The sequence below is a fragment of the Nestor notabilis genome, unplaced genomic scaffold (genome assembly GCF_000696875.1).
Source record: "Nestor notabilis isolate BGI_N333 unplaced genomic scaffold, ASM69687v1 scaffold5858, whole genome shotgun sequence".
Classification (NCBI taxonomy): Eukaryota; Metazoa; Chordata; class Aves; order Psittaciformes; family Psittacidae; genus Nestor; species Nestor notabilis.
The window spans coordinates 42880-62894 of record NW_009940549.1 but is presented as its reverse complement, the minus strand read 5'-3'; the positions used below and the strand labels follow the sequence as shown (position 1 = coordinate 62894).

At 40.3% G+C, this 20015-nt stretch overlaps 1 protein-coding gene across 1 annotated transcript in view; it reads left to right on the top strand.

Moving 5' to 3' along the window:
- CCNJL (cyclin J-like) overlaps positions 1-19950 on the top strand; it is a 20129-nt gene extending 179 nt beyond the window's left edge. The window contains exons 2-5 of the mRNA XM_010020414.1: positions 9627-9837; positions 17203-17502; positions 18316-18475; positions 19503-19950. Of these exons, the coding sequence (XP_010018716.1) occupies positions 9627-9837; positions 17203-17502; positions 18316-18475; positions 19503-19950 (1119 nt within the window). The remainder of the gene's footprint in view (positions 1-9626; positions 9838-17202; positions 17503-18315; positions 18476-19502) is intronic.
- Positions 19951-20015: the final 65 nt, after the last annotated feature.

Below are 20015 nucleotides of genomic sequence, written 5' to 3'. Positions count from 1 at the left end.
CGGGTCGCGGAGGAGCAGGTTTGCACTGAGCCCTTGTGCTCTGTTCGAGACCTGTTCAAAGCCAAACCTGTGAAAGCTGCTGCCTAAAAATACCCGTCTGCAACTTCCCTGTAGTTTTAACTTAGCGGAGGCGCTACTGACCGATTGCGTTAAACCCTAAGAGGATGCTGCTGTTGACCCGTCAAAACCGTGTGTGGGACTGGAGAAAGCGTTATTTCTTTTCCAACACATAAATGCTAAAGTTCGAGTTAATATAAGAGGTGGGATCCTGCTCTTTGGCAGACCAGAGAAACTGGAAACCCAGCTGTAGTGCTGTAGTGGGGCTCGTAGTGGCTTTTCTGAATGTGTATCGTTTACACGTGGAGTAGAAAACCAGCAAAATGTACTGCAATAATATTGCAGAATAGGCCGGCGGCTGTTCGCTGAACATGTACGAAGAGCAGGTACAACCGAGATGCTCCTTAGCTTCTCATGTTCCCTTCGGCAGGCTCCCAACTTCGGAGAAGCTCTGAAGTGCAGTTAGTGGGGTGACATGAGAGAGAGCCCTCGGCAAATATTGACTACCTGCACTTGACACAGCTTTTAAGTTGCTAAAGTTATGGCTAGCGAAGTTATGTGTTGGGCATTCTGTTCCCTTTATTCTCTTTACAGGCATTTAGCAATAAACTATGTCAGGTGAATTAATTGTTATTCGGTCTCTGCGAGGGGCTTGGTTAGTTCTCACCTCCTCCTAAGGCAGGTCTTTCTCACCCTACATTGCAGGGAGGAATAACTGAGAATCGACTTGGCAGGGTGTTAAAAGAAGGGTGGGGGAAAGCTTTGATTACTTATTTATTTTTGTGTACCCACTACGTTTTAATCAACTCTTTAATTCTTCAGCCTGCTTTTGGATGCATCTGACTCCAGATTGCAAAAACTTGCTCTTTGTATACAGATACTGACCTAGGCCAGCTGAAATGACAATTGTTTGAATTCAGAGAACCCCCAAAGAGGGAGCTTTGCTTGTTCTGCTCTGAGGAAGGTTTACAACTCTTTCTGCTTGGACAATGATAATCCTGATTCTGCCCACCTTGTAAGGATAACTCTTCTTTTTGAAGGAAGTACTACACGAGAATCCAGAGTGCAAGTATATCAAGCAAAAATCACAGCCCTTAAAACTCCTTTGGTTCATTTCCTGTGATTTGTTTTTTTCTTTTGCCACGGTTTGCTTTTTTTGATGTCTGAAGTGTCAGAATTTACTGTAGGATGCTGTGGAGCTCAAAAGGATCCTTCAACAAAGTCTGGGAAGATAAGTAGCTTTGAGGTGGTGAAGTCAATGTTGTGAGTGTGGACCAGTTTTCGGGGCACCTGTGGCCATTGCATAGAATGGAATAAGCTTCAATAGAGGCATCCCCAGTAGAATATGGGTGTGTAAGTGCACTACTAGTGTATGAGCATGTTAATAATGGAGTACAGAAGATTCAGGCAAAGGTACCCTCAAGCCTGAATGACCTTTCTGGAATAGTGTGTGTCTCTGGTGAGAATAAACAGGGGTAGTTTAAAATAATCTGGTTTTAAATAACAAATATTTTCTGAAAACAACTGAAGGATCATTAAAAGCACTTTTTTCCCCAAAATTAGTTTAGGCACACAAATACAGGAGAAGTATGCCTACCATGGAACAGCCCAGGTTTTATGTTAACAACTGGAAAAAGTGTTATGCCATCCCTCCCATTCCCCCATTTGGATTTGGGAATTATTCTTAATCTCACTGAAAGTTGGTGTCTTTTGTGACGCATATTGTGTGCTGTATCTGATGGGTATGTTCTGCATGAGAGCAGATACTGAATGTGTGTGCTATACCTGGCTTCTCATTCGGAGAGGGCTGAAAGATGCTGTGAGGCTTTGTGACTTCCCAAAGGCTGTAGCTCAATGTGGAGGAAATTAATAGCCTCTGAATTGTCCGTCTAGTGAAATATCTGTGCTGTGATTATTGGGATGTAGTGTTCAGCTTAGCAGGGTTGTATTGTGCTAGTTACTGAGAGTGCTGACCTAGTGGAACAAAATGCTTAAATTTCAATAGTGCTACATGCATCTTTAGACTTTAAATGAAAGGTTAAATATTCCCTGGATTAGGCCAGAGTATTAAACCTGTTGCAAGACTGAGCTGAGAAGGAAAATAAAAATTGGAGCGTACTCTGTACTAGAAGAGTCTTAACACCAAGCAAAAATGTGCTGATATTTTCTGCTGCTTAGCTCCATCTACAATGGCCCTACACTACTGATAATGGAAAAGTACTGGTTGTGCTGGGCAGCTGACTTCCATGTCAAAAATCAGAGATCTTTCTGTATGGATGTGGAACTACTGTAACGTCTGCCCAAACCTCTTCTGTCTGCTTTAGTAGCGGTGAATATTCCACAAGAGTGGAAAGCTGAGTGACAAGTCAGTGATGGGGTTTTTTGTTTGCTTATTGTTCAAAGTTGAGGAAATACTTTGCTTTAGAAGGCAGTCTGAGTGTCCCAGAAATAAGTGATGTCTATTCGCTATTCCTCCCCCATTTTTGTGCTTATGTTGGGCTGTTTCCTTCCAGGATATGTTCATTTCCTGCAATTAATGAGAATTGCTAATCTGCCTGCATTTCCCTTTTAATTCTCTCTTGCATAGCTTCCCAGAGCAGGGCCAAATTTTACAGGACTTGCTGCTTGTGAATTTAAAAGGTTAATAATTGTAACTTGATCTTTTTAAAGGCAGTCCAAATTACTGTCTGCAGTTACTTTCAGCCAGGTGAGGAGAGCTGATCCTGTTTCTGCTGAAAGCAAACAGTCCTTTGCCATTAAGTGGTAGAAATGTATGAGTGATTTCCTCTAGGTGAATGCTCCTCCACAGCTATCTCCCACCTCCTCTTGATTTAAAGATCTTAATGAGGAATTGCTGTTTACCACCACGATGTGTTTCATTCTATTTTGACATGCAGCATTTCCCTTGGCTTTGTCTGGGGTGTCAGTTTAGACTGAAGTCTCTGAAACAGGAATGTAATCCATACAGGGTTTGTTCTGAGGGGCCCTTCACTACTCTTGAGTAATGTCAGCATAAACGCATTTCTTGCAGTTTAAGACCATCCTGTTAGTAGTGCAGGATCCTGTTGTTAACTTTGTTCAGTAAAAACTTTGGTAAAAACACCACCTCTTCCTCTTCTCCCTGCATCCAGTGTGTGACCCTGTGCTTTCTGTACTTGTGCCAAAGCATCTGGTTTACTTAATCTGTGGATAGTGTGAAGGTCTTGATGTAACAAAGTACTGCTTTATCTTTTAGCCTTTAAGTCCACTCTTGTCCTTGTTATTTAAAAAATGGTCACCCCATCAATGTTTAATTAAATGGCACATTTCATATGGTCAGATCTGCCTGGCACAGCCTGAACTGCAGGTTGGTGCAGACTAGACAGTGACACTCTGAGCAGAGGGAAGGTGTGAGGGTGTTGTGTGGGTGCTGCTTCTGTGTTTTCCTGTTAAAACAAGATCTAGATGTGAACCTGTGGACATGCAAAAGGTTTTGTGCTCTTTTCCATTTGATTTAATAGGATAAAACATTAATCTTGCATTTTGATGCACCTTTCCAATTTTAATCAGCTGTAAAAGAAAGTAGGTGTGAAAGGCATTGAGGTGTATTAATAGCAGGTTTTTTTATCCAAGACTGCAACAAAAGCTTAATCTGTTCACTTAACAGAAAATACACACAAAACCCCCTGGCTTTTGAAAATCAGCAACAATAGCATTACTGGTTGCTTGCTGTAATTTGCTTATGTTATAGATGGCAGCATGTGCATGAAGCTGAAAGGAACAGGTGTCCTAATAAAGTACATGGTTATTCATGATCACTCTTCTTTTTTCCTTAAAGTTGGAATTTCAATTTTCACACTCCTTTCTCTGATCCTTCTCAGATTAGCTGCTTGTGAATACTTTGAAGTGTGTAAGAAGGACTTAATGAAATGCTTGATAAAAATACCACAGTGGAACATGTGAAGTAATGGATTTTCAAGCACAATACTAGTTCAACTTTCCTGCAAATTTCGAATGCCTGGGACTGTTGGAAGGGTGCTGAAGGGTGGAGTGGATTCAAGCCCAAGAAGTTTTTATGTACAGTTGAAATAGTGGCTTGGTTTGCCACAGGTTTTTTGTGTGACATCTCTATAGTATTCCTGAAGTTTAAGCGTCTATGTTTAGTTCAGATCTTGAGGAAAAGCTAAATATATCAGCTGTATTCTACTATCAGACTGTTCACAAACACACTAACTCTTAATCTTTCTGACCAATTAATTAAACTGCAGTCAGCTAAGCATGGAATCACTCACCAGCAAGCTTCCTATGAATGATTTGTTTCTGGAAGGCACAGTGCTGCAGTCTGGATTGGTTCTGTGGCAGGGGGAGAGAGAACCGCATGACATTAGTAGCAGAATTAAATTGGTTGCATGCTACCTACCTACTGTAAGAAAAGCATGCTGAGTGCTCTCAATTTTCAAGCTCCTGCATAAAAAAAAGTAGTATGCATTTTTCTTTATATGTCACCTTCTTGCCTGCATAAATAATGCATTAGAGGAGGTAGCTTTTAGTGGTTTCTTATGCGTGGCGCAATAATTGTATCTAAGAGGTCAGTTTGGCACCTTTCTCCCACAGCTGGAAAGCTGTTTGCTTAGAACACAAAACAGGAAGGAGTTTGTCTCTTTCAAAGAACAACTGTTAATAGCCTGCTAGATAAGCTTTCCCTTTATTTTTCATCTACAGGCATTTCTTTTTCCTGTTCTAATGCCAACAACTTTGCAGTATCTGTTATTCTTGCTATAGGAATTCTTCAGAATCTGGTGGAGGTCACGTACAGGCTGTTTTTCCAGAACATGCAACATACAGAGAGCTAAATGACTGCTGAAGTTACCATGGTTTTTCCTTCTTCTCTGACTTAAAAACTTAGTAAAGACACTTAAATTTGAGTACTGACACCACACAAGTAGTGTCTTGGTTTTGCATACTTTTCCCCTGGATTAATAAGAATCGTGGAGAACTTGTGAAACTTAAGTTACACTTCATTGGGTGTCTTTTTTTCATCAGATGGAACTTTTTTTTTTTTTTTTTCAGATGTAGTTTTTTTTTTTTTTTTTTTTTTTTTTTTTTTTTTTTTTTTTCCAGATTTTGGGTTAGGATCAGTGGTGAACACTTGTGAGCTGTGGTAGCAGGGGCTGAAGCCCGGATTCTGATTACCTATCCAGAAACAGAAGTAGATAACAAGATATAATAATGAGAGAAGTATGAAGTTCATAGTAGTAAATTAAGCCTGTGTCTGTGGAGGAGAGTATTGCTACAGTTATTTGTAGATGAATAGGCTTTACTGTCACTGAGGAGCTTTGGTTTAGGTGCTTTGTTTTGCTCCAGAAAGGCTAAGATAATTTACCTGGCTGTCCAGAGAGGATGCAGCTCTCTGGAGATTGGCTGTGCAGCAGCTGGTACCGTGCAGCAGCTGGTACCCTGCAGCTGGGAGAGGGAAGAGGGCAGCGAGGAGAACTGGAGCTGTTGCAGGAATCAGGAGATGCTGCATGTTTGACCTGTGGCACGGAACCGATCACAACTGAAGTCCAAGTGCTCTGGGTAGAAAACCAGATTTAGTTAACACCTCCCTGAATTTCAGAACCTGAGGCATATTTGTTACAGCGTTTCATTTTCCTTGTCAAAAAGCCTGCGAGTCATTCTAAAATACCTTGATGAATTCCACTTTTGTTCAGGGAACTGATCGTTATTAGTGTGCCTTATTACCATAATGTCACATCACTTGCTAACTTTTTACTGCTAACTTTTTTCTCCTGACTGCTTGTCAGTTCATTACTGGTTACCAGTGGGAGAGCAGTTTTACTGAAAAGAAATGGGACAGAAAAAAATGTACACGTGGAATTTCTTGCCGTGTTGAACACTGGCCCACCTGATGTGGAACTCAGACGAAGTGCTGCGTAGACTGGCCTGTATCATGTGCTGCTTTAAGGAAGCTGGAGGAAATGATCCTTCAGTTTTCTTCCCCTCCACTTCAATCCCCGTTTGGCTGATTTAGAACTAATGGCCAGTGAAAGCGCCGCCTTCCTGTGATTGCTTTGTTGTTGAAAAGCTTTAGTTTGAGTCTTGTTGCCTAGTGCCTCCTTTAGGGATGGATTCTGAAGTGCTTTTGCTCAGTCCAGTTTCAAAGCCATCCAAATCAGATGAAATCATGTCTCCCGAGCTCAGGTAATGAATGATGCCAGCTGAAGTGGTCAGGTTACTGATGGTGAGCTGTCTTTCTGTAGAGAATGAATGGCTAATGTCTGGAGCCTGGCTGTCTTTCAGATGTGATTGCTGAGGAAGATTTGTCCACTAGAACACCACTTAAAAATATTTATACTGAGTCCCTTCTTTTGGAAGGTCAGGTCTTGAAGCTGGTAGGAGGTGACAGCTTAAAATTTGTCTTCACCCTTAACACTTTCTCAGTCTAAGGTTTACTTTTCAGGTTTTGAGTGTAAGTGGTGATCCCTTTAAATGCTGTGGTCTGACTTTCTGGAAGCTTTTTGTGGAGAGACACTGATCAATATGTTGAGCAAAGCTTGTCAAGTAATTTCCAAGACACCTGTGAGTCTCTTACATGCTGCTGCTTTTAGCATTTCAATGTGGCAATTGCTCAGTAGCCCAAAGCAAAGTTGTTGAAGTAGATGCAGATGAACAGGTCAAAGATAAGCAGAAGCAGCATATGAAAGGGCAATTCCAGCAGACAGCAGGACTTCCAGTTTCTTCTCTTGCTTTCCTGGAGATAGATGCAAAAAATAAGCAATGGAAACGATTTATTCTTGCTCTCCAAAAGTTCATTCTTTTCTTCCCTTTAAAGTCGTGTTTGCTGATTCTGCATCACGATCCCCAGAGCAGCAAAGGTATTTTTTAATTCAAAAGAATAATTATTTTCTTGATGAGCTTATGCTAAAGAATCCTGGGTAAGGGGATTGATGGAAAGAGGTACATACCCACAGCCGTGCTGATAACTGTAAGCCTGCTATTCAGTTCTTGCATTGTTAAACTATGCACTGCTTGCTTTCCTTTCAAAGAAAATCCCACCTTTTAAGACTGCTCTGTCAGTGTAAAAGCAGCCCTACTGAACCACTTACTAGCTGCTTCTTGCTATGTGGTGCAGGGCAAGGCTCTTGCCTATACACAGATAATTAGCCTTGCTGAATTAATACCTGGAAACTTGATCTTGTAAGAAACCACAGCACATGGTTCTGTTCCTCCAAACAGTAATCCTGAAGTCGAACCTTGTCTGTGCTGTCAGGTCTCGTTATACTGAAGCCCTTGTGCATGTTCTTGCTGAAAATGAGAATGCCTTTCACTTGTGCCCTTTGCTAGTAACAGGTTTTCAAAAAATAATAAATATATTTAAAAAGCAGATGTTTTAGAGGGGAGTAAATGTCTGTTAAACCAGTAACAGAATAATCCTGTTGGCTTAAATCCAGTTCTTTGACTGGTCTTTGAATTTTCTAGTGCAGTGGGCTGAGTATAGGGGTAGTTCTGGCTTCTGAGCACCTGAGGTTTGCATGCAGAATGCTGGATCTCTGCTTTCATTCTGCCCCTCTAATGCTCACTCACTGAACTGTAACATTTAGACATGACAGAATTTTTGACTACATGTATAACTGCAGTTACTGTTTATGTCTTGTTATGGTCTAAAAATCAAATACCACATTAAATATGTCTGCTGACCTCAGAGTCTATAGCATAATTTTGCTGGGAGACAGCTGGTGAAACAGGAAAGACATCTCAAAAAAACAAACCTTGAAAGCTACCAGTCACCTAGAAGAACAAAATATGTCAGAGGCAGAATTGCCACCTGATCTTATGATAGCTTGGGCTTTGTATAGACATAGTTAAAAACAACACAGCTATTTTAACTGATGTAAGCACTGAGCTTGAAACCATTTCTGCCAGAACATTTATGGGTATGCTATGAATTCCTGCTCTGAACCTGTGCATGTCAGTTGCACTGATGGATTGAAATCTCTGCACATAAGGCAATTGAAAAATCAAATTTATGGGTTTTTTCTGGGTATAAAACAGTGGGGGGGAACATGTCCCATTGTCTCCCTGCTTTATAAATTGTTACTGGTGGGCGATTTCTTTCTAATCCCCCAGTGCAGGCTGTCCCAGGTTTCAAAGGGCTGTTTGCCTGTCCACAGCATGTGTCTGTTCAGTCGGGAATGTGTTTTTCACTGACTTTCTTTAAAAAGGCCTGGGAAGCAATCATCCGGAACAGCACTCAGCTTGCTGGCTTTGTAAGCTGCTTCTCATTCGGGAGCCTCCCTGGGTTCCAGTTGTGTGCCCCTCTGAGTCTGATTGTGTAGCTATTTTTCCATGATAAGTTGAACCTCCTTGTGGAATGTCTCCTTCCAGGGGATGAAAGGAGCATGGGCAGCCACCGTGCCAGATGTGCAAGGTGTTGCCTCTTACTTCTGTAAAGGGGGTAGCCAGTGCACACTTCCTCCCAACACTTGATTAAAAAAAAAGACTTGATTTATGTAGTAGAATTAACTGCTATGTACAGCTTTGTATTCCACTATGAAACGCTTTTATCCTGCTGCACTGTTCTACTTCTGATTTATTTTCACATATAGGTAATACAAAAATAATGTATTAACTTGATAAATTACTGAGATACACACCTTGCTGAAAGGGTATTTTTCTAATCCATGCCTGTCAACATGGTGTTCAGCCCATTTTAATTCAAGTCTGGCCATGGTAACTGCGTTAGTATACGACCATGTCTAAAGAGGGAAGGTGTAAGCTTCTAAGTGGCATTAGCTTGTTGCAGGTATTCCCAAGCAACTTCACTCCCACCCTTAAGCTACCCTTTGCATAGTGGCTACAAATTTGTGTGTAAAAACCCTTACAGGTGAAGATCTTGCATAGGTAGATGTAAAATTAGTATATTATATGTGAAACACAGTCTGTCAGTTCAATAATTAGCTCTTAAAATGCTGAAATAGGTTACTACAGAAAATAGCGCAATTTGCTGTAACTAGAAAAGTCTGTAATCATTCTCCCATTGTGTTTACTTTTGTTGGTTTTCTTGTGGCTGCAGCCACGTACCATGTGAATTTCTTAAGTATTTGATAGATGTTATTTATTTGAAAGACCTACACTTTATTATTTTTTTTTTTTTTTTTACAGGAGATGTAGTAGCCTGGGCAGCTGAGGAGGGGGCAGTATCAGGGAAACAGATCTTGCCCTTCTTGCTTATGAAACTCTTAACACTTAACGTAACAGTGCAATTTGGGTGAACAAAGTTTAAAAGGAATCCTTAAAGATGGTTAAGAAGTTTGGTGTTCTGTAGAAAGCAACAGCAAGTTGTTCCTGGGTCAGACTACAGTGTTTGACCATGTGTTTAATGCTTGTGAGGAAAGTGTATGGATGACCAAAGTATTAGAAGTTAACTGGCTGTCAAAACATGCAGTCATCCAGCCTTGATTTCTGTGTCAATCAGTGCTATAACTGCTAAGCATTTGCCATAGCAAGTGGTGGATGTTGGTTTGGGATTCCAGACACTGAAATGGTTTTTGCTTCAATACCTTTCTTTCCTTCCTATTTTTTTCCCATAGGAACTCAAATTGCCTGTGTATAAGGCTCGTTCACCACAGATTGGCATGCGCCGATACTTCATTGATATCTTGACTGTGCTGAGCAACCATTGCAACCTCTGCCCCACAGCCCGGCATCTCGCCATCTATCTGCTGGACCTCTTCATGGATCGCTATGATGTGACTGCCAAGCAACTGTACATCATTTCATTTGCCTGTCTTCTCCTAGCAAGTAAGTTGGCTGCTGTCTATTAAAGCTTTTTCTTCTGAGCAGATGGTTGTTTTCCTTATATATCATGTACTGTTTTCTCTGCGTTAACAGCTTTCACCTACTTAGGGTAAAGCCTAATGAAGTCCAAATCAAGGCATAAAGCAGTCTGTTAATAAACTTGGCTCAGCTGCATAGCTTGCACTACACATCTATATTCTAGGATTTTAAAAGAAGCAAAAAAAGCATTCAAGACTTTCGTTATGTAAATAACTGAAGTAAAATGCAACTTTAGGCCACCTCTATGCAACTGTGAAGGAAAGGGAAGTTCACAAACTGCCCTATGATAATACTAGAGGGAAATGTTTTGCAACTTCTGCCTGTTGGAGGGGGGGAAAAAGACAGTTTGCTTAAAAGAGCAAGTCTATGTCTAGTGAACTAAAGAGTGTGAGAATCTTTCTAAAATTAAGATCAGAGCAATGCAGTAGCATGTATACATCTTGATCTGGAATCAAATCATCCCTTACAGGAAGGGGAAAAGATCTACTACTATAAGGGCAGCTTTCCTACTAACATGTAGAAACAAAACATTGGAAGTTGAAGCAAAGCAGCTTTGCACAAAATTAACGCCTCATTAACTTGTATAGGTAAGGCTTAAAATGCTAGGTAGGGCTCAGTTTGGAGATTTTTGGGAGCATAGTAAACTCTGTTCTTACTGTCTGGGCCATCCTAATGTGCAATAAGGATGTTCTTTTTTGGTATGTGTAGTTCAAAGTGATGCAAGTCAAGAAAAGCCACTCTGCAGTAAGTGGGAATTCCTGTGTTTAATTTGTTACTTTTAAACTCATCAGAAATGGCAGAAAACTTGTACTATGATTTTTTTTAATGTTTTGTAGTAGAAGATTCTAAGTAAGATGTATCGACCTGAAGCCACCTTAAAAGTTCTCACTGCAGCAAAGAAGAATAAAACTAGTCCCTTGCCTGTTACTGCAGGTGCAGTAATTAGAACTTCCCACAGAACATTACTGTAGGAAGTGGCATGGTTTTTCAACAGGGGATTGCAGCAAAAGTGCTCTTCAGGCTGTGTTGTAAGACACTGGTACTCCTGCAAAAAATACACCTTTACCGTACAGAGCAAAAAACTCCAGTGATAGTTGTGGTGTTTGCATCATATCAAAATGACTGTTTAATACAGACTGTCTTTGAGTAATTGTTGTAAACACGCTTTGAGAAACTCTGGGTTTTCTTCCTGATTGCTTCCTTAGAAAAGAGCAGGAGATTAAGGTTAGTGTGCAGACCACAAGTAAGATGAGGTGTAGTTAGAGGCAAGATTACTTATTCCCACTAATTACTGTAAATGTAGGTTGTTTTGGGGGTGGGAGGGGCATAATAGAGAAGCTTTTAGACACAACTTTTGAAATAGAAGCAACAAACTTCTAAACTAAATGGAAGCTGACTATTTTTAAGCTTAGAGAAATTGTTGTAAACTTGCGTTTTGCTTTGAAGCTTCTTGCTTCTATTTTGGATCTAAAGGATCTCAAAAACTCATCTCTGTTCCTTTACCAACAGACATTGTCGTTATCTATTTTGGATAGCATGCAACAGCAGTGCTATCATGATGGAAAATGTAGCATTCTACTAGATGTCCTTTAGTTAGCTGGGCTAATTTCTAATTTTTCCCATTTTGACTGGGTCAGCAGTTTCCCCAGCCAGGGAAGCTGGCTGCTGATAGTGCTTCCCACTTCGGTAATGACTGGGCGGGAGTGAGAAGATAATACTGTTCCAAACAAATTGCACTAGCAGCCAAGTACTGTTCAGCCTGGACTTGCTGCAGTTGAGAGGAATGTGGGTGTGTGTTCCTCATATCATCCAGTTATTCACTAGCCAGAAGATGTATATTTCTTTGCAATGTATGCACACCATGAAATAGAAGAAGGCTTCTGGAAATTCCTTCCAGATAGTTTAGCTCCTCAGAACAACTATAAAAGCTTTGGAGTTTACTAATGTCATCAGTGGTTGTTATTTCCTCTGAATCAGTTCTGAGAAAGAATGGTAAAAATTGTTCAGAGTGAACTGAATGTTATTGAGGGAGGGAAGGAAAAGTTGCTGGAAAAATTGATGTCACATTTACTTTAGGAGTGTATTTAGAATAGCCTATCTCTTTCACTTGCACTGAGGGAAACTTTATGATCTACATTAGAATCATAAACTAAACATGTTTTTGTAAAACAGACCTGTCCACGTGGATGTTTTGGCTAGGTACATGGCTAGAGACAGAGGACCTTCTTTTGAGGTCCAGCTGTGGTAATACAAGAGGTTGTAGGTTCCTGCTGCTGCAAGATCATTAATGAAGTCCAGTGGTTTTAAGTGTTCAAAAGGGGAGATGCTGGCTTTTGGTGGGAAGTAATGCTGGGCAGCTGGGACTGGTGGTCTTCAGCCAAGCCGGCTGGATTGACAGCAGGATAGTTACTGCACTTGCACATAAGCCAGGATGCTGTCTCTGTAGCAGGCTATGGATGGATGCTCCTAAAAGCAACTAAAAATGTTACTACTTTCCTTTTCCCCCAGAGCACCCCAATGCTTTTAGTAAACTCTGATTTACTTTTTTCCAGACAAAATCATATGTCTGATGCTGTCGGTAGGTGGATTGATCTAGTTTAACTAACACTTTGAAGGGAATTGAGGAACTTCCACTTTGCCTCACCTGGCAGCTGAGAAGGCAGCTCCTTGTAGAGGAGCACTGTTGAGCAGCAGCAGATTGTAAAGTTCTAAACTTCATCTTCATTGGGCAATTTATTACAGAAAATGATAGTGATATTAAGGTGCTCTAGCCCTAAGTGCTCTGTTAGAAAAAGAGATGGTGTAAAGATATCCCATCTGCTTTAGTGCTCCTTGACTCAAATTGCCTGCTGAAAGCTGTGCAAACCAGCTGCCCCAGAGCAGATGAGATGCACTGACGCAATCCATTCAGATGGCCCAGCTGCAGGAGCAGTAAACTCTGGGGAGGAAGCAAGCACCTGGACAGTATGTCTTAAACCACTGCAACTGTTTCTTCTGTGAGTTTTCTAACCCTGCTGTACAGGGGCTATGCTGTTATGGTGTATCTGTATAGTCAAAGCAGTGCAGCTTTTGCTTGTTGCTATAAAGTCCTAGCTGGGTCTTAAAAGCTGTTCCATTCTTCCCTGAAGAGCTAACCCCCTTCAGCAGCAGGTGCTTCAGTACCTGATAAAAGCAACATCTCAGCCATTCAGTGGCATTGAATGTTCCAGCAATTCTAGTTCTTATGGCCCCTCTTCCTCAAGAGGGTTCTGCTGCTATGGAGACACTAAAACAGTTTTTAAATGTGAGTTTTGATTTAAGCAAGGCTGGCTCATTGTTCAGCACATCCAGTGCTGCATTGCCTCACAGAGTACTTGGGTATTTCTTGTGGTTTTCCTGGCTTTATTTTGTCCAGCTCCTTAGTCTGCCAGTGGATTCTCAGCAGCTGAGTTAACTCGGGACAGTAAAAACAATTAGAGCAAGAAAAGGCATCTGTGCTAAATGGGCTAAGTTTAGGGCATGGGTAATCCTTTATTGCCTAATTCCTCATTGACTACCTGGAGCTGTTGTCAGACATCAGGCAGCTGTCCTGTTTGACTGTGTTTTCTGATTCATTCTCTATTGTCCCATTTTCCTAAGCAGGTAGCTGTTCTGACAAAGACAGCTGAGCTGCTTCTTTTCAATAAAAGATAATAGTGGGTGTCAGTACAGGATATAGATTAGTGTAAAATTTAGTCTGTAGTCTTAATTCTTATTTTATTTCCCTGTTGATGTAACATGTACAGAATATTTTCTTTAGTGATCAAACTTTACTATAATAAGGCATTCAAAACTCAGGTGCCCTGACCTAAGTGGTTCACATGTATGCTAGGTATTGTAAGACAGATGAAAGACACTGCAGAAAAAAAGGGATTAAGCAGGCTATCTCTAAAATAGCCTGTCTCGTCTTGCTTAGAGAACAGTTAGAAGCTGTGTTTGTATCTGGGGGCAGCCTGGGAGAGAGTCTCAGAAGTTTGTTGTACCATCTTCTGGAACAATGCAGGAATAAAGAAAAGTAGGTCTTCAGCTGTGTAAGCAGCCATAGGCCTTTTCTTCATGCTGGGCTGTAAGGGCATGAGTGGTTTATCCTTCTTTTGGATTGATTTTAATTGCGTATGGGACAAAATGTACTTATACTTTAGTGACTCTTAAATTGGCAGTCCTTTTTGTTCCTTGGTCTTCTCAAGAACTCTGAAAATGTAATAAAACAAATTGCCTGCATGTCCTGCTTTTGTTTTGCTGCACATGCAAAACCTCAGGAAGATCATCTACCCAACCACTAGCAATCAGTCTGAACTGCTGCTGTATTGCAAGATTTACATTGTGACTGCTCCATCCACTTGCCTGCTGCAACGGATAAAGCAGTTCTTCAGGGTATATTTGATAGGAGTGATGCTTCTCTGAGACCTTTAGTTTTTCCTAGAGAAAAGCTGGCATGGATTGTGATAGGCTGTTCTGATAATGTGACAAATGTGCTAATGAAATGTACTCTTTATAGCTTCAGCCTTGTCCCCTTGACAACAGGACTTGCTCTGGCTTTCATTCATCGAAAGTGTGAATGTGTAACACAAAAAGCATTCACTTTTTTTATTCTGGGGAGCATCTGAGTGTAGAATTCAGAGTGGGACAGAACATGATCTAAATTATCTCTGAAATACCTTGTTATCATTAATCACAGTAGTATTACACACATTAAAAACATCCTATGCTGCCCCCATTTAGTTAGATTTTTACAAAAAAGTTACTCATAAATGTAAACTTATGTTACAGGTTCATCTTATTTTATTTATTCTATTGACCTCAGTAAGCTTCCTTATATAAAAATCTGCAGCATCCCTACATTTCTTAAATTAAGAATTGCTTTAAAGGCTGATAATTGCTACCTCAAAACAAAACTTTTTGAGGGACAATAGAGGCAATTAAATGGTTTCATCAGTAACCAAAGCCCAGAACACAACAGCAAGCTTTGAATTTGAGGTGCCTACAGTGGCATTTCAAAAGCATGCAAATGACACGTACACTATTCTCATAAACTTCAAACTACAGACTCCAGGTGATAACATAGGTGAAAACAGCTTTGTTTTTCTTCCCAAAGTGTGATGCTGATTAAACAATTCAGTGTTATTTGTTTGGTCAGTACTAAACTTGCAACTGTCTTATCTGAGCCTTTAATACTTCTGCGGCAATTGTGTTGGAGGTCCCGGTTCTCTCAGCATAAATATACTGTGCAGTTTTGTAACCTCAGTTTTGTAACTGAAGGAACAAAAATAGGAATGATACATTCTGATATCTCTAAATTAGGGAAACTGGGGAACTGGAAAAGGTCACATTGCATTTTAAAAAACCTCTTAAACTTGCTCATGCCCAGCTTGCCTCTGACCTCTTTGGTCTGATGTCATGAACTGACTTTTGCTGTCTTCTCCAGATTTCAATTCAAAATAGGTAGGGAAGGGGTTTGGAAGGAAAGTGTTTAGATCAAGGTAGAAAATTAAAAATAAGAATTACCAAGTCAATAGCATTGCCCTTCCCAACACTGCTGTGCTGCTCTCCAGACTATAGTTTGACCTTTTGAAATTTCCGAAGTCGAGTGGGAAGAAAGGAGGAGCTAGAACTTACAGAAGCCAGAATGACAGATCCTGTCCTTAGTTCTCTGGGCATGCAGCGATTTCTCCTACTTCCACTAGCATATTCATTAAATTCCTGCATCAGGCTGACATCACCTGAGGGGGAGAACAAAGGGTTAACTTTTCTCTCAAATTTAATTTTTCTTTAACAGCTCTAAGTTCAGGTAAGAAGGAGATTCATGAACATATGACCATGTATACGGACTGCTGAATTTGAAGGGCTTTTTCACTGACAGTATGCCCACAACCCTTTCGTATTGTACTTCATATGATGGATGAATTTTGTTTTTCATTGTTATTGTTGTGCGCTTTTATGGTGGGATGCTGCTATATTATGCCTTTAATGCATTTCATATCCAGTTTTGGATGTGTTAAAAAGACACTTAACCTGCTAGAAGTACAGAAAATGGTCATGGTTTTAATACACTGGAAATGCTTTGGATGGGATTGATATCTTAAATGGATAGCAAGATCTTTTAAAATAATTTTCTAGTGCAATACTCAATCGTTTTTAGATTTGACAAGACACTCTGAAGCCATATATTGTGCCAATGTCTTGTCACTTGGTCTGTGTTGGTAAAGGAGCACTCTTACAGAGGCAGTGGAAGGACAACTGAAACAAGAATCAGTTGTGCAATATATGCCCTCAAGAACAAAGAGGAAAAGTAACTACAGAGTACTCTTAAGCAGCTATGGGTTTGGATTTTGCAACAGGGATGTTCTTAAAGCTGCAGTGGAAACTTATTACTGGTGATTGATAGTTGCTAGCTCTTGAACAAGGAGTGTCTGGTAGATAGGTCTTCATCGGCTTGGTAAAACAACAGTGTGAATTTAAGATTCAATTGTTTTAAGTTTGTAGCAGAGTAACACTGTTGCTGTATTTCTGGTAGCAGATTTGATTCCCAGGACTAGATCTATTGGATGCTTTTTATGAAATAGAGTGAGATCCTATTTTTCTGTACAAAATGACTGCGCTTTGTAACTACTGCTGAAAATCGAGGCATTTTAGAGACCACTGCTGTTTCAGTGGGCTGGTAAATACAGTTTAGAGGAAGGTGCAGCTTTGCTCAGCTATCTTGATTCTGAAAATGTATGCTCTCTCCTAACCCAGGAGGAATTATTTATGTTAATCACTTGGTTACAGTGTACTTCTCCTAGCCATTCAGTGACCTTAGCTAATGAGGCCCCCCAAGACAGGAAGGAACAAAGAGAAATTCTGAAGCAGCAAGGGCAAAGGTGGTGTTGCCCAGGGGTTTTTAATGTCTTCCTTTTTGTAGCATGTGCATTTAGCTTCTATACCCAAAGGAGCTTTTTTCCCTCAATATTAGATCTTCCTTTGCTATATCTTCCCCATGCTGCTTGCTTTATTCACACTTGACTGAATGCCCTTCAGCAGATTGCTTGCAGCTATTGTCAGAAAAAGTATCTAATCCTAATGAGTTTATAATCTTGGGTTTGGCATTGGTACTATACAAACAATTAAAAACAAACAAAACTGTAAAAAGGATAGTAGGAATACATTGACTAGTCTGTTGTCTTCTTTCCTACTTGTGGCACTGTACTTTCGCACCATTCTTTAAAAAGCACATTTTAACATTAGACTTTCTGGGTTTGGGAGTGTCCTTTAATGGCTTTTGTACACTCAATTATAATGATAAATCTTACTGAAAACCATCTCTTCTGGCAGGTAAATTTGAAGAAAAAGAAGATAAAGTACCAAAGTTGGAGCTCTTAAATAACCTGGCATACATGTGCAACGTGAATGTGGTATTAAACAAGCAAGATTTGCTTACAATAGAAATACTGCTTTTGGAAAACTTCAGTTGGAACCTCTGTATGCCAACACCAGCACACTACATTGACTACTACCTCTATGTGTCTATTGGAGAGAATGATCTTCACAATGGCTGGCCCATCACCTCGCCCACCAAAGTCAAAGGCTTTCTGGAGAAATACGCCTATTATTTCCTTGATTTCTCAGTGCAAGGTAGGAGGCTTAGTTTTACGCTAGAATGATCTTCCATTTGGCAAAAAGCAAAAGTCTGAAAGAGCTAAAGGCTTTAAAACTTATCATAATATGGATTGTACAAAGTTATCCATGCAGAATGGTTTCTCTTTGCAGCTATTTCAGATGGCAAACAGGAGGTGACCCTTCTTTGTGCATAAGTCTCTTGTCTCTTCAGAAATTTCTAGGTGGGATCAATTTTTTCCTTCAGCTTAGAATACTAATTAGTGAGGCTGTCAGAAATGGGGTCTAAGTTTTGGTCTGCCACAGACTGTGATCTACTGTCAGTTGCAGACATGATATGATGCAGTTCAATATATGAATCTTTGTAAATGATATTTTTTAGAGGGTCTTGTGCTCAAGACACGTTTCAAATGATGTGGCTTTTAATTATTTGATTTGTAGTATCGCTTCCAATATCTGCCCAACTGAGAGGCAGTGAACTACAGCATCCTCACAGACCAGATTCAACACTAATGTGTGCAATTGCCAGTACCTAACTGTGGTTCAGCTGAGACCAGTCTACAAATTTCAGCATAGTCTATTTTGTGGCCTTTTCTGAAACAAAAAACCTGGTGAAGCCTTGATGATAGTTAAGAAGAAGTAGTACAGAGATCTTCAGGAAAGCTTCATCCAGTTTTGAGAGATTTTTTTCTGGTCATGAGTTAGTACTTTGAGATGTGTGGAACAAAGTTGTGGATGTAATTTTGCCCTGTTTTGCCATGTATACATATACTGGGCTCACTGCAGTGATGAGCAGGAGTGTAATTCTTGCTTTTGTTTTTTCTTCTGTAGATCCCACTTTCCTCCATTTTCGTCCATCTCTCATTGCTGCAGCTTGTGTGTGTGCCTCGCGTATCTGCATGCAGGTGTCTCCTGCCTGGACAACACAGCTTGAATTGCTGACGTGCTATTCCTTGGAACATCTTGCCCCGTGCATTGAGATGATGCTCATGTAAGACCAAAAAAACCAAACCTGTTTGTGCTCTTAAGATGATGTTAATATGCTTTGTTATTTTTATTTTCTTTAAGTCATTGTTTGTTTAGAATTAAGATAGTATAGCATTACTTTGGTAATCTCCATCTTCAGTTTGGGGAGAGGAATAAAAGGTTAAAAATCAAGTCATTTTCCTAAATGCTGTATTTTAACAATAACTGCAATGCAGAATGGAGTGGACAACTTAGTGTTCATTATGTTCTACTGGTTGTCTATGTGACTGGATGGAAGGTTTTGGAGATGGTTGATGAAAGCTTTTCTCCCTTTGTTTTCTCATTGTACCTGCAGTACGCTTGCTGCAGAGAGACACCAGTGTCTCCACCAGTTGGGAGACATTTCAGAACTATTCTTTGTTTTTTCTCCAGTAGAGAGCATGACTGTGATGCATCAATACTGGTCTGACATGTGAGCACATAAAGTCTTAACAGAAAATTTTAAAAATTTAATAGAATGATTTAGGTTGGGAGTGATGATGGGCCTTCTGAATTCCTATTAAAAGCAGGGCTAACTGGAGCTAACTCAGACAGCTTGGGATGTTGTCTAGTCAAATCTTGACTGTTTCCAAGGGTGGAGACTTCCTAACCTCTCAGGGTAACTTGTTGCAGTGCATCATCATTCTCATGATAATCAAAAGTGTGAAAATGTTTCTTCCTAATACCTAACAGGAATTTGTATTGTTCCTTTATGGCTATGCACATTAATACTCTGCAAGTACTACTTCAAATGTCTTTGTGTTGTGGACTTAAGATTCCAAGACAACTGGTCCATCAGTAAAAACATACTTGTGATGCAAAATGATCCATAGACCTGTTGTGTGTGAAGATTGCATAAGGATAATTAGAAATTAGTTGTGAAAGCAACTGAGGGTTACAATACATACCTAGGGCCAAAAAGCTGATAATGTAGCCTAACTGGTGAACACTTTGGGATATATGCAGCATCTGTGAACTTCTCTTTGATAAATCCTACTTATAATTTGTTTCAGATATTATGAGAATGATGTCAATGAAGCCAGTAACATAAAAAAGCAAGTAACAACTCAACACCAAGAACAGGAAGCAGTGGGAAATCTGAGTTACCAAGCTACTACTCAAGTTCTCTTCCAGCAATCTACTTACCACCCTTTAACCCAGCATTCAGCTACACTTTCGCAGTTCCAGTGGCCAGTGCAAGATTTGTGCTCTGCTTATCGTGAATCCTTACAGCAGGCCCACAGGCCCAGTGGTCTGCTTGCTGGGAGCACTGACAGCTCCCTGCACTCCTACACAGCTCTTCAGGCCAGCCTTCAGCCATCTGCCCAGGCTCTGCCCATCCAAACACCCTTTGCTGTGCAGGTGGCATTTGGAACAGAGCCCAGACACTGCATTTCCACAGTTTGTGGCAGTAGTTACTTCAGTGATCATCATTCATATGCTGCTGGGTGTTTTGACTGATAAATACTGACAGGAGAAAAAGGTGGTATGAATAGAAGCTAAAGAAGAGACCCTGTGTGATACAA